At 42.4% G+C, this 14,286-nt stretch overlaps 2 protein-coding genes across 8 annotated transcripts in view; both read right to left on the bottom strand.

The window, feature by feature from the left end:
- CDC14B (cell division cycle 14B) overlaps positions 1-7,507 on the bottom strand; it is a 44,183-nt gene extending 36,676 nt beyond the window's left edge. For 4 of the 5 annotated variants that reach the window (XM_027710376.2, XM_027710377.2, XM_027710382.2 and 1 more), the window contains exon 1: positions 7,269-7,507. In XM_027710376.2, coding sequence (XP_027566177.1) covers positions 7,269-7,425 — 157 coding nt within the window. In that variant the 5' untranslated portion in view covers positions 7,426-7,507. Of the gene's footprint in view, positions 1-6,775; positions 6,795-7,268 lie in introns of those variants that run through there. The other variant, XM_039381702.1, reaches the window with a different exon arrangement.
- A 2,035-nt stretch (positions 7,508-9,542) lies between these two features.
- On the bottom strand, positions 9,543-14,264 carry PRXL2C (peroxiredoxin like 2C). Of its 3 annotated transcripts, none has more exons than XM_039381699.1 (6): positions 14,047-14,264; positions 13,558-13,626; positions 11,973-12,026; positions 11,419-11,524; positions 11,059-11,217; positions 9,543-10,220 (listed from the first exon to the last, which is right to left on the bottom strand). In XM_039381699.1, exons 1-6 carry the CDS (start codon positions 14,227-14,229, stop codon positions 10,093-10,095), a joined length of 699 nt encoding a protein of 232 aa, XP_039237633.1. In that variant the 5' UTR covers positions 14,230-14,264; the 3' UTR covers positions 9,543-10,092. The 3 variants fall into 3 exon arrangements, with proteins under 3 accessions (XP_039237633.1, XP_039237634.1, XP_027566187.1); XM_027710386.2 differs by having other exon boundaries at positions 9,979-10,220; positions 11,059-11,190; positions 14,047-14,259; XM_039381700.1 differs by lacking the exons at positions 13,558-13,626; positions 14,047-14,264 and adding an exon at positions 12,382-13,551.
- Between the last annotated feature and the right edge of the window lie 22 nt (positions 14,265-14,286).

The following is a 14,286-nucleotide window of genomic DNA, read 5'->3' as shown; positions in this document are numbered from 1 at the left end:
CCCATAATCCGCAGCTCTTTTGTGTTCTTTTCCAAAGTGTTCCCCGTTGGACGACTTTGCAAAAGAGCAGGAGCCCGACTTGCACCCACATCCACAGCAGAGTCCTCCTTTGGCAGGTGGCTGCACTCCGAATAGCAACACCCCCCCCAAAATTACCACAAATCCCTCTGCACCTCTGAGCACCTACGTTAAACTAAAGGTGCCTCCTGCAGGCAGGAGACATCTTGCCCTGGCTTCCTTTGTTAAGTTTTTTTGCAGGGAAAAAAATACCAGTGGTATTCACACAGATATAAATTACTTTTATGGCCGGGGAAGCTGAGGGCCCAGTGAACTTTAAACACCGACTGTGCTGCTGCTAATAAATTGCTGTGCTTGAGGTAATTGGTCAATAAAAACTGAGGCTTGCAGCACCACAGCAATACTTGTCTTCCTCCTGCTGAAAAAATATCATATCTGGATTAAAATTCAGATAACCTTTTTTTTATTTCCAACTAGGTGCCTAGAACAGAGGTATTACTTAAATATCAAAACAGATCACCTGCATGTAAACGTATTATTTCAAAACAGAATTTGTGATGGAGAAAAACTGTATCTCCTTTTTGAGACAGCAGGAAAAAAAAATCACTTTAATCTTCAAAACATCCTCCATGACCAGCAGTTAGACACCATTACTTGTATCTTCAAAATAAGTATGCCATGGAAAGGAGTTTGTATGTCTGTATTTCACCAGTCAGTACTCAGTGCTTACCTATGTACAGCAATATCTCAAGGGGTGAAGGCAGAAAAGACCACCAAAAAGTGTACATTTGCAAAATGCTCATTTCAGTTGCCTGTTGTGAATTCTTTGGTTTAAACATTTACAGGTCAGGTGCAACCAGTGGGATGTACAGTAAGGCATGTCAGGCACCTCATTCCTTACTCTCAGCAGAAGCAAGGCACCCAGACTTGACTGTTTAACTCCTAATAGTCCCATCTTGTAAGCACAGCAGCTGCAGGACAGGATGGAAAGTGTATTACCTGCAATGTACCTCCCAGCATTTATTTACCAAAGCATTCCCTAAAACCAAACCAAAGGACCAAAAAATTTAGAGTAATGCCATGCATTTTTAAGACGTGAGTAAACTGGCCCACGAAGTGAAATACATGTGGAGAAGCAAGTGCACTGATATCCCAACTGGATGCAAAATATGCTGTGGCAAAAACTGCTTCACGTAAAGGTAATGCTGGGGGTGGGCTTTGGGGATGGAGGGAGCCCCAGCTCTCCACAGCTTCCCTGCATCTATCCCCACCTCTGTGTTAATGGCTGAGCAGCATCAAGGTGGATTTGCATGAATTAGAAACTGCAGCAGGTAGCCAAGTGCAATATTTAAAAAAAAAAAAAAGAAAAAAAAGAGAAGAAAAATAGAAAAAGGAGGGGGGAAAAAAAGAACAAAGCAAAGGGAAAAAAAAAGAAAAGAGAAAAAAAGAAAAAATTAAAAAAGCTGCGTTGCTGATTTATTTGCCTCTGGTCTGAGAATGTGAGCTAATGTGGGCAGGAGGAGAACTGAGGGCAAAGGAGGAAGCAGAAAGGAGAACTGAGAGGATGTGATATCTAGGGATTGTGTTTAAACTGGCATTGCCAGATTAAACACATGTCACTACAGCCCCAGGCTATAATTTCACACCACTTCTAAACTGATTTAATGGCTAGCTGCCACCAGGTTCCTTACAAGGAAAAATCTTCTGAGTTAGCTCACTGAAGGAGCCTGCTGGGTGTTAACAGTAGGAATACCCAGCCAAAACTTCTCCCTCAATGGCATCTGTCCTTTAGTGCCAGTCTAATTATCGACTAGACTGGGCTCTCCCTCTTTATTGTACACAAACAATAACTGCATCAAAGTCTGGGCAGAATGGCTGTAGTACTCCAACTGACATGCTACCTTCTTGCACTTCAGCTTCTTCCCAGAAGCTTTACATCACTTGAAAATACAAAAGCGCTACACAAAGAGTAATCCAAAATCCTCAAACACAAAGGGAGGATCAAAATGAAAATAAATATAATTTGCACAGGTCAAAGACTTAAAATAAGTTAGTATTTTGCTCCTAAACAGGATTTGGAATAACAGAGTCACATCCTCAGGGCTCCTACTTTCACTGGAATTGTTCCGCAGCTTCTGCAAAAATGTCCAACAAAAATAAGAATTCCTGTCTTGAGCAAGCAGTGTGTATTTTGAATTGTTGGCATACAATTTCTGCAATGGTAACTCTGGACCATGTTAATTGCGGCTACTCTAAAAACACATGAAAGAAACCTGAATTTAATGAATTTACAGAAGTACTTCACAACCAGAGCAGTGTGTGCCAAATGCCCATATCCTGACAAGCTGTCCATTCCCGTGCACTGCTAACAATTGCTCCCTATCATGGAAACAGCAGGCTCCATCTTTTTAACATGTTTCCTATGGGGAGATTTTAGAAATGAGCTACACAGAGGAGTAATTTCCTGTAAGTGTATTTTATTTACCTCTCTGCTGACTTACCAGTCCAAATGCTGTATTACTCACCATGGCTGTTTTTACCTGCTTTTTTCCCAACATATTCCCAGTTCTGTTTAGTCAAGGATTAGTGTGTTGATTTTTTCAACAGGAATTAAGAGAAAGGAGAATTCCTTCATTAAGCATCTGATTGCAGGATTGAGGGTGTATACATAAAATACACTCAAACACTGATGAATTGATTTCACTAGGACCCCACAAAGGTTTGAACTGCCAGAAGCAAGGCTTCCCTTTTATTATCTTTATGTTTCCTTTGCTAATTTTAGCTTTTTGGTATTTCATTTACATAAACTGCGCTTGAGCACTTCCTAATTCCTGCAAATTTCTGATAAAAAATCATCCTAAAACTATCAAACTGGAGCAGACCTTTCTAATCATCTCTCAGAAGAACGAGAGTGGGGCTCACTGCCTTACAGGCACTGCAATTAGGAGATATGACTGCAGCATGTTAGATACACTTCAAATACACTTAATTTTGTTAGCCTTATATAACAAAACAGTTAAAATACATAAAATAATTTGAGTAAGCATCCAATGTACAACAAAATGAGCCTACACACCCCTAACAGAGGACTAGGCTACCACAGCTGTGTGACTGCTGGTACCTCAACTAGTGAGACTAAAGGTAGCACAGGCATGTCTACACAAGCTGATTGCAGTGTAGAGAACTGAGAGCTACTTCAAAATCAGGTTAATGTGAATTTAGAGACGAAAAAATAATCTCCTTCCTTTTGCTCTCAATAAGCCTGATATTTCTCAGGTTCTGCTGCACAGGCCTTCAAAGAAGAAATGTCAGTAATTCGAGAGTCACCATTGGACTTGAGGACCTTAAGGGTCTCTTCCAACCTAAACAATTCTGTGATGAGACAACTAAATACTGAACAGACACTAGTGGCAGGACAAGTCTGCATATGATCAGCAAAGGTTATTTCATTAAAAAAAAGAAGTTCCACAGCTCTGTTGTTAAACAGATGCCTTAGATGAGAAATTCAGAGACTGACAGTACAACAAACCCCAATGTTAGTCTGTTTTGAATTACCAGGAATGTAACCAAAGAGTTATTTACTACAGGAAGAGAAGTGTATTTCTAGATCTAGAGTTGGTATATGGAATTTTGTTGTGTTTCACTTAAAAGTCAACACACAAAAGATATATCAGAAAATATGAAAGACAAATTTTGTAGCAATGTCAAGACAAAAAGCAAAATTGTTTATGATTCTCTTTTTAGTCATTTCTACGATTAATTCAGTCATCACTATGATATTTCAAATTTAGGTGATGACAGAGTTGGTAATTAGAACAACAGCCTGAACTCTGAAAAAGAAAATGAAAGCACACTGAAAAGCTAAAGGAACTTTTTATTTAACAGAAAACCATGAAAGAACTACTTTAAGGGCTATGTCATGAATGATCAACAACACTGCTACCTTACTAAAATAGAGTCCTGGCACTCTGCTGCTCTTGATTGGCACACAAGACTATGTATCTTCATGCACTTTCGGTTCTGAATTAGACACTAAAAGCCTCAAACACGTATTTAAAATCTCAATTTTGAGAAGGACTAACAGGAAAGTCAGGTCATACTGATGAAAGAGTAAACAGCTTTTGTACTAAGATAGTTGCATAATAAAAACTAATTGGAAGTGTTGATAGTCAAAATGTTGTAAGCTTAATGATACTTTTTAGAAGAGTCCTTAGCATTCAAAAAAATAGTTTTCTACATAAGACACTAAGTTTATCATGACAAGTCAGCAATAGGGGGAAAAGACAACTCAATGGTTTGAAAAAAAACAAAACAAAACAAAAAACAACACAAAACCAAAAAATCAATGAATATATTAAACTGAGTATTTCACTATCAGATCCAAGTGACAGTGTAAGCAAAATGATTCACAGTGGAGAAAAGACAAATAGGCATGTACAGTGCAGCTTAGAGGATCCTTTAAGTTGTTTGTTCCTCACTGTACACAAACTGGATGTATATATTCAGCAGGAAGACAAACAAATGTCAGGAAATGCCCTATAATGCTGTATTACTTAAAATTTTATGCCATGTATAGTTATTGTTGTTACTTCATTTTAGAATTAACCACGGGAAATAGAAACACACAGCTTTTGCCTGAGGTTTATACATTATAATTCCACCTCTTCTTTACAGTGTTACTTATAAAATCAGAGCAATGACAAAGAAAAGCAGACAAGGAAAGGAAACTAATAGCTTTCAAGCATCTCACACAGGACTGTTACGTTTTCTTTCGATTATATAAATTACTTCTCTCAGAGATCAGAAGGACATGGGAAGACACTTCCAATAAACAGAAGAAATGCACTCACTTCCAGCAATTGTAATTAATACCAGCAAGTCTCACACATTAGTTGGCAAAGAGAGAATGATACAGCTTACCATGCAGCTTAACAGACCAAACAAAAACAATTTTCAAAAGAACAGCTTTCTTGAAGAAGTCTAATTAGTAAACAAAAATATTTAGGTGATTCTGATTAATAATTATTCTGATGAATAATGGCTGATTAATACAACTCACTAAAAAATAAAGAAATGCAATAATGACTGTAAGTATTTTGAGTATAAAATTCATGCAAATAATGGATTAGAAACTTTGCTGTTTATGAAAGTAACATCACACAAGGAAAGTTTACAGCAATTTGGGTTTATGTTCTGCTTCTATCTTTTGCAAAGATGAAAATGAGGGTAGCTCGCAGTGTTCTTAATAAGTTTGGCACTATTTCTGTAAGTAGATAAGCTAACACAGATCTCTCCATCTTTACAGTAGTTCAAATACTTACCAGTATGTTCACTTTTAAGAATAAGACCTTATCTGTCTCCAGTCCAAAACTAGTTACAAATTTCTCAGAACTGCATTGTAAAAAGGCAGAACTGATAGTTCAAAATTTGACATAACTTTAAAACAGATGAATGAAAAGATAAGCCTGTTAGCTTATTCTTTTAAGATTTCTATTTAAAAAAAAACACACGACATGGCAGTGAACTAAAAATTAGACAATATTTCCATTGATAGAAGCTTGTAAAGAGTAGCCACTGTGCACAGCAAGATCAAGACAAAATGAAGTATTATTAGATATAATAGTCTAGTGCACTTTAATCAAATTTGTTATACTGGGTACTGCTGAACATGGTGAAATCCCACTGAAAAAACACAAGTCAAAACCTAGTTGCTCTACTGTATTTAAAAGGGTGAGCATTTCTTTGAAGGAGAAAATACAGTAATTTAATGGGCCTGTTGATGTCAGACACACATTATCAGATGCAAGCAATTGCTGCATGACAATGGTTAGAGACCTGTTTGCTGGAGATGTGAGCTGGCCAGGCCTGCACGGTAATCCAGGTACTGAAATTACCTGATACCAAAAAATCATCATCTGTCAAATGAGGGGTTTCTACACTCAACCTTAGAACTGTACCAGCACCATTTCCTATATAAATGGTTGCTGTTATAGCAAAAAATACACATTTGGAGTTATTGTAGCCTTAGCGTTCTGCAGATAAGTACACCATTATGTTTCTCTGGGAAGATTAGGCCTAAAATGCTGTACTTTAGGCTGGAGTATTTAGGATTTTACTCCCTAACAGTATCAAAGCTTTTTAAAAAGAAGATTCTGGGAAGCTTTGGGAGTTTACATTCTTCCCACATCGCTATACCCAATTTTCAAAACAAGATCTTACGGTTTTCCAAACATGCTGTTACCTAGAAGACACGTTAGGTAATTTAAAGAGCCCTGTTTCTTGGCACAGAAAGAAAAGGTACACTGGTGCCTTTTCTCCATGTTTGCTCTTTACATTTCTTCTTGCTCTGTACACAGATATTTCCCCTGTCCCTCCAAAAGATGTGCTGAGAGGTTTATCTCTTGCTTTTTATGAGAAGTTGTATATACACTACCGCTCTCACATTCTGACTCGACTTAGAAAGCGATTTGTTATTGTTGTTGTTGTTATTGTTGCTTTCAAGCAAACTAAACTCAAGGTCGTCTTTTAGCCTGGGAGACTCAAATCTGAATACAGAACTGTTCCGGCCGCGCTCCAGCAGGCTCCTTAAACAGGCAGGTCCCTGTGCCAAAACAAAGCACGGCTCGGCGCCTTGGGTTACAAAAAGGAGGGACTGAGCAAACCTGACTGATTTAAACCCAGCTATTTTGACTCTCCAGATAAACCTGCTGGCACTCCCGTGTCAAGAAGAGGTGGGACGTTTTGCCCATTATTTTACCCATTGGCCAGCAAGTACGACACCAGGGAAAGATTTCTACATGTATATATATATATATACATGTATACACATATATATATGTACACCCCAATACAGGGAGAAACGCGTTACTTTTTTCCCACCCCACAACGTGTCGAACGGACAGAAACGTGTTTATCGTTGTTTTCCGTTCACTCTGCCAAGCCGGGAACGGCAGCGCAGGGCAGGCAATGGGTGCTCGGCACTGCCAGATCGTTCATCCCGCCGGGCGAGCCGCGCAGTTTTCGAGAGCAGCGCCCGCGGTGTGACACGGCACAGACCCGGCTGGGACACCCGGCCCCCGCGCGGGGCTCAGGCTGCCGGGGGTCCCCGGGAACCGCTGCGGCGGGACGGGACGGCGGGACAGCGGGACACCCCCGGGGCCGGCGGGACGGGACGGGACGGGACGGGACGGGACGGGACGGGACGGGACACCCCCCTCCGCCGCCCCGCGCGCCCGGCACGCCGCCCTCACCCGCGATCCTCAGGCAGATCTCCGGCCCGGCCGGGAGCAGCTGCCGCCGCTGCCCCTCAGCCGCCGCCGCCCGCGGCGCCGCGCCCCGGGTCCTCTTGAGCGCGGGCGGCGCCGGGGCTGCGCGGCGCCGCGCCTCGGCCCAGCTCTTCCGCTTCATGGCGGCGGCGGCCGCGCCGCGCCGGGGCCCCTCATGCCGCGGGGAGCGAGGCAGCGCAGGGACCCCGAGCGGCTGACGCGGCCCGCGGGCACCGCCCGCTCCCGCCCGGCTCGGCCCCGCCCGGCCCGCTCCGGGCCCGCCCGGCTCGGCTCGGCCCCGCCCGCCTCAGCCCCGCCGGCCGCCCCCCGCTGTGTCCGCGCGGCGCTGGCGGCGGGGCCGCGGGTACAGGTGGGCCGGGGGGCCCGGGCCGACCCCCGAGCGCCGCCTCGGCCCCTCCGGGCGCTGCCGTGCGGGGTCACGGCGGGACCGGCACAGCGGGGACCCCCCTGCGCTGCGGGTCCGCTCCCGCCGGGGCGGCCATAGCGCGGCCCGCTGCCCGTCCTGGGGCTTCGCAGCCTTCCGGGTGCCCCGAGCACCGAAAGAGAGTCCCCAAGGACATGATGCTGTAAAGCCAGTCCGGGACATGCAGCCTTCTGGGCTGAAGTGGAAGGTTAAAATAGCTGGGTTTAAATCTGCTTCTTAAGACACAGTGACACTTGAAAACACACAGTTTCTGAAATAGGTGTTGCAATAGATCAAGCTAGTAGTTAAAAGAACTTCTGAAAACTGCTCCCTTCCCTCCTCCCTCTAATTGGCCTTGGTGGAAGAAAGCCCTTGCTGAAGTGTTCTGCTGAGTGTGTGATCAGTGTTTATCACCTATTGGCTTCCACCTTCCAGTGCCTTACGTTTCTTAAGATATTCTTGCTAAATAACACCAGAGACCTAAAATTCTGCTGACACTTCGAAAACCAATTCATGTCACCATCATTGCTCCAATTCATTATGCACATGGGAGTCACTGTCTTGCAGTGAACTTAGTGAAGCTGTGGCCAGACAGATGCAAAATGCAGGGCCTATATATACCATGATTCTCTTCTACCGAATCCTCCTCTCTGTCTTCTTGCCTCTTCTCATTTGTCTGCACTTTGTGAGTCTTTCTGAAGAAGAGATTTTGCTGGGATAATACAGAGGCTGTGATGTGGTTCCTGTCACAGTTGAAATGGTGAGGGTGGATGACTTCAACTTACAGAGCTGTCAAACTACAATTTCATTCCATGCCCTTTTAATAGTCCACCGTTCTTTTAGCTATAGCTAGTATTGTTAAATGTATTTATTAGCAGCAATAGTACTATCACCACTGTATGTTAATTTTACTAAAAACAAGCAGGAAAACAGCTAGCCAAAAACTTCCTTTAAAATCAAAAGCACCCAAGAGAGTGAAATGATTGCAAAACCAAAGTGGAACTAGAGTCAGTGTCCCTGGCTGTGATTATCAAGTGAATGAAGCAGAGTGGAAGCACTACAAAGAAACTGAGTATTCATCAATCTTTCTCTTCAGAAACACATTGTATCAAAATGTGGATGTAATTAATAACTTGCTAAGGCATAGTACCTTTAATAGAATTACATTGCTCAGTATGTTTCTTAAGCAAGCTTTTTCTTATTCATCAAGGAACTCTGCATTTAATTTCACGTGCTTTCTTTCCAGAGCCTGCTCTCGGCCTGCCAGTGACCTTAATGGATGTAGGAACAAACCCCTTCACAAAATGCCATTTTAAAATTGCATTAAAGCTTAAAAGGGGAGAGAATTTTCAGTTAAGTTTATATAGCAGCATTTTACAGAAGGCCAAAGATCAGAAACTGCAGAGGAGGATATGCTCCTCTATAAATCTCAGATGGGTTTTTGTCTTCAAATTGCTAAAAAGAAGTGGCTGGTGGATGAAAGAGGGCACATCTACTTTAATGAAAGCAATAGACTTTGAACATAAACATTTCTAGAAAAATGGATAATATGAAATCTGACAGAACTGCAACCCAAACTGCTGTTGTCCTTAGTTCAGTTGTCTAAGACACAAATAAATAAGGAGAATTTATTCTGAGACCTCTCGCTCTGAGAGAAAGTACATACATCCAGACGAAGAACATTCTGCTGTAAATCTTCCTAGGAAAACACGTAGTTGACTATAGCTTAGTCAACTTGATCAAAACCTGATCAGATGTATGTTTAAGACACATTTCTTCCTGGTCTTACAGACCCACATTTTTGTATGACACAAAGAAGAAATGCAGACAATGGATGATGTATTTAAAATATTTATTTAAAATTATGAAATGTATTTCATAATGTCTGCCAGTGTCAGATGCAAAAGTAGGTATAAGCTTAAGTCCCAGTGTTCAACACTGTGACTTTTCAGGGTATATTTTAATACAAGATTGTCATACGGTGCTTGAAGCTTTAAAACAGTGCTGAGAAGTATTGGATTGAAAGACAGTGTTGATCTGCTGAAGGCATGTTCTTCCTGACCAAAATCAGATTTTTTAGTTTACCGCATCTGGAACAATGATTTTTAAAATATATTAGCAAGCTTGTTTCATGAGACAACAATAATCTCCAGGATTTTTTGCAATCAGCCTCAGTTGTCTTTTAGTTTGTATTATCTTGTACTCAATGGGAATAGCACTTTTGTGTCCGTCTTCAGTGCCAGGTAGTTTATTCTGTGCTCTGATTTTCTAGATAAGGTTTCAGATGTCCTATAAAGACACAAGATTACCAATGCTTGTTGGAATTCACTGGAGAATTGTTCCTGTAGAGCATAAGTTTACAAAAAAGTATATATTATGTCAGTGTCATATGTCAATGATCTGGGGTTTGTTTGAGAAATTCACTGTTTTAACTCCTGCCAGCTGCAAAATTGTATTAATGGGAACATGATCCAGCCTGTTTTTATCGAGGTGCAAAAAATGAACTTCATTGCCTGGAAAGGAATGAGAATAACATGTAAATTACTAAATAAAATATTTATTTATTCAAATATGTAAGCAAATCAAAACAGCATTCTGACTTCCTACTAGTTCTTGTACAAATGTGTACTAGATCTGTAGATTGCACAATATACTGTATTTTAAACAATGACAAATTTTTTTTAAAATTACGTTAAAGAAGCAAGGAACATTGAGGCACCTAACTAGTTTAAATCTGCTGTAGCATGATGTTTCCTAATCACAGAATCATAGAATCATAGAATCACAGAATCAGCTGGGTTGGAAGGGACCTCTGAGAATATCAAGTCCAACCCTTGATCCAACCCCACTGTGGTTCCCAGCCCATGGCACTGATGCCACATCCAGTCTCATCTTAAAAACCTCCAGGGACAGAGAATCCACCACTTCCCTGGGCAGCCCATTCCAATGCCTGATTACCCTCTCTGGAAAGGAATTCTTCCCAATGTGATGACTGTCATGTTGCAGCTCCCCCTTCATGCACTACTCCTCTACTAAACAACATCAGATGCCTCGAATAAAATGTGAAAACAGACTGTAGGTAAACGCCATGATGTCAAAAAACCCCTCCAAATTTCGAGGCAGTTGTTCCATCAGCACTCCAATCAATTTTTGCAGGACCGTGATGAGCTTTGTGCCACCTCTGTGGGAGCTGGGACTAGGCAATGACACTTTGCAGATTCCTTCATGCCACAAAAATCACACAGTTGCACACAAGGCTGTCTCCTCTGAATCCACAGGGACAGCAGGCGAGCTGGCAGCAGACAGCTGAAGGAGAGAGCTGCAACTCTCACACAAAACACAGCAGCTCACCTGGGCCTATGATCAAAGCTCCTCCCTGCTGAGCAGGGTCTCCTTGGAAATCAAAAGCTGGGCCAGTCATTGCTCTCCATATACTCCTGATGCTTCCCAGAAGTGCGTTTGATTTCACATGAGGGCTCCGCACTAAACAAAACCACCAAATATTGTTATCTATAAACACAAAAGTATGTAAGGAACAAGAGCACTGAACAGCTGCTACGAATAGTTTAGAGATTCCTGATTACCAGTATTTTCACAAGAGACAATCTAGTGGGCAACTCACTTTCTATTTACATTGCAATCATACTATTTTATCAGAGCATTCATGTTGTGTTTGTGTAAGTCCAAAGAAGGTGAGAAAATTATTCTTACCTGATATGTTATTACCTTCACCTCTTTTCATGCCAAGCGTTTTATAAATTTCCCTTTGCGGATCTACATACATTTCATGTGTATACCCAGTTAAACTGCAAAAGGGCTGCAAAATATATGCATACACACACACACACACAAAATATTTTTAAGTTTAAGGCAGTAACTGGTTAGGGTCTGCTGACAACAGAAAAAGTACTGATATGCTGCCAACTCCACCCTCCCCCCTCTTATTTGGAAGCTGTGTACTTGTCATGTTAAATTAAAGGCTAAAAATTTTCAGCCTTTATTAAAACAGCTTTTATTAAAAAAAAACTTCCAGTGAAATCAAGAAAAGATGTTTCTTAGAAAGAAAAAGATGTTTCTTAAAAACCTGGTGGTTTTTAAATTGAAAGTTTTAGTTATTTGCTTTACTGATGTAAATTAGAATTGCCTCATGAATACCATCCTTTTTTTCTGTAGTTGCAAAAGACCATCTTTTCACTCAGAGCAAATCCCTCAATACAGACCATTAAGACACAAAAGAGGATACCTTCAATGACTATTTCATTTACCTTGATGTGGTGATAAGATGACTGCCCAATAACTATAAGCCTCACATTTGCTTCCTAGAACAGAACAAGGGTATTGAAGTTGTAAAGAGGAACTCAAGTGTTTCTGCACGACTTCGAAGCATTAGCAGAATCTGGCGTCCTGAGTTAATAATCACAGTGCACTGAGTTAAAATTATTGGAAATTAAAATCACTTACGTGTTCGGAGACTTCACCCTGGCTATCACCCACAGTCAGAAGCAACATTAATTTATTAAGTGATAAATTATTTTTAAAGAGAACCTTTAAATTATAGATGTGTAAACTTTGAGTTTCCTGTAGCATTGGTAGCATTGTCTTTCTGATTGATTGCAATTGATTGCAACATGCTATAATTTTGGAAATTCAAAATTTCCACGCAGTTGCACCTACCTCTAAAGAAGCAGCACGGAAATATTGGTGCCCAAATATCTGTGATTTACATATAGAGACACATATTAATAGATATAACTTGCATTCACACATACTGCTGTCTCTTGCAGGTGCAACATTAGGCCTGAGCCTAAAATAGAGGCCAAAACTTGAGTTCATTAAGATGCCAGTGAAAGCAGTTAATAAAATATAAGGTAGCTTCATTAGCGTGTAATACTTGCCTTTCCCATATAGAATCATTTTGGTTGTTATGAAAAGAAGCCCTCCTAAAAACAAAACACTCACACTAAGAAAAGCATGGACAGATTTCGATTCTCTATCTACATTTATTTGAGGAGTCAAATTAAGAAAATGTCACTTCGAGTAACACTGGTCGAACAGTTCAGAAATATCTGTCCTGAGAAGAGAAGCTGCCAAAGACATTTCCCCTTTTTATCCTCAAGTTCCTAGTCCATCTCAGATGGATTTAGATGAACTTGCTGTCAGCAATTACCTGAGTCTCTGTCACTGACTGTGCTGCCGTTGGGAGTAAAATATGACAGAATTTCAATCATCAGCCTGGAAGAGACAGATTGACCTTCCACATTTAGCAGGAGATCATTGTCTTCTCCGGTGTCTCCCACTACCCAGCAAATACCTGTCCACAGCAACCCCTGCCCACTCCTCCTTTCTGTCATTGTGTCATTCCTGTTTGTGCAGCTGCCCAGAGAACAGGTCACACGACTGATGCAGCTTACAAATAACCATAGGGAAAGATACTGGTTTTAATCCAGATCAATTTTCTGATCTTGTTCCACGCACAACCATCAGTCAGCCCTGCTGGCATAATGGAAAGGGCAGTAGTTAGTAGTCAGGAGAAGACAGCTGTCCAGGGCACTACTAATACCAGAAGGAATGCCTGTCAAATGTTGTCTAGCTGTTCTAACACAGCAGTAAAAAGAGCACCAAGCTAATAGGGCAGGGAGAAATAATGCTGCTGCAACAGAGCGTGTAGTGCCATAAATCCTTTCCTGTGTCTCCTAGGCAGATTCATTATTGCTGTTGTAGCAAACAGCGAAAGTGCTTCTTCTGACCCACTTTTTTATTCCTGGAAGCCTCATGCAAGCCTGTAGCTGGACATAACAAATCAGCTTGGTTGCAGCAACCCCACATACATATTAAGGGTACAATACTTACTTGTAAAAATGCCTTGGGAACTTTTGCCAGATCTTCTACATATTCCTTACAGGTGTAACACAAAAAATTCTGCAACACAGCCAATTGGATGTATCAGAAACAGATGTAATTGCATAGCAATGAAGCAGCAGATTACTGATTTGGGGCACACGACACTTAGGAGGTGAACAGGAACCAGGAATGAGAAAGATTCCAGTTCTTTGAAGTCACCACATTTGGATTAGGATACTGGTTTAATCCAAGCACGAACAAGGACGCTGGGCCCGCTAGATATCGCAGCAATGCGATAGCTGGCTCAACAGCTGGGAAATCAGGGGAACGCGATACTTGTTTCCCTAAAAGCGCGGCTGAAGAAGTGTTTCCTTTCTGGTAAACAGTGTTATCACTTTACCACCAAGGCGCGGAGGGACCGCGGGAGCAGCGCTGACCCGCTCGGTGCGTTCCCCCCGCTCCCCTCCAGCCCTCCCCTCCAGCCCGGCCCCCGCTCACCCGCACGAACACCACGATCGCCTTCCGATCCCCGTACAGGGCCTGGAAGGGGACGCTCCGGCCGTCCCCGTCCAGCACCGGGCAGCGGGCAGCCTCGGCCCGCAGCTCCGCCGGCTCCCCCCGCCCGCAGCCCCGCGCCCGCCCGACCTGCTGCGTGACCGGCAGAGCCCGGGGCCCCGCCATGGCACCGGCAGGGAGGGGAGGGGAGGGGAGGGGAGGGGAGGGGAGGGGAGGGAAGGG

The sequence above is a fragment of the Pipra filicauda genome, unplaced genomic scaffold (assembly GCF_003945595.2).
Source record: "Pipra filicauda isolate LSUMZ 115617 unplaced genomic scaffold, ASM394559v2 scaffold236_size1216567_pilon, whole genome shotgun sequence".
In the NCBI taxonomy this organism is placed as follows: domain Eukaryota; kingdom Metazoa; phylum Chordata; class Aves; order Passeriformes; family Pipridae; genus Pipra; species Pipra filicauda.
The sequence above is the reverse complement of the archived record's forward strand: the minus strand, read 5'-3'. Positions and strand labels throughout refer to the sequence as shown.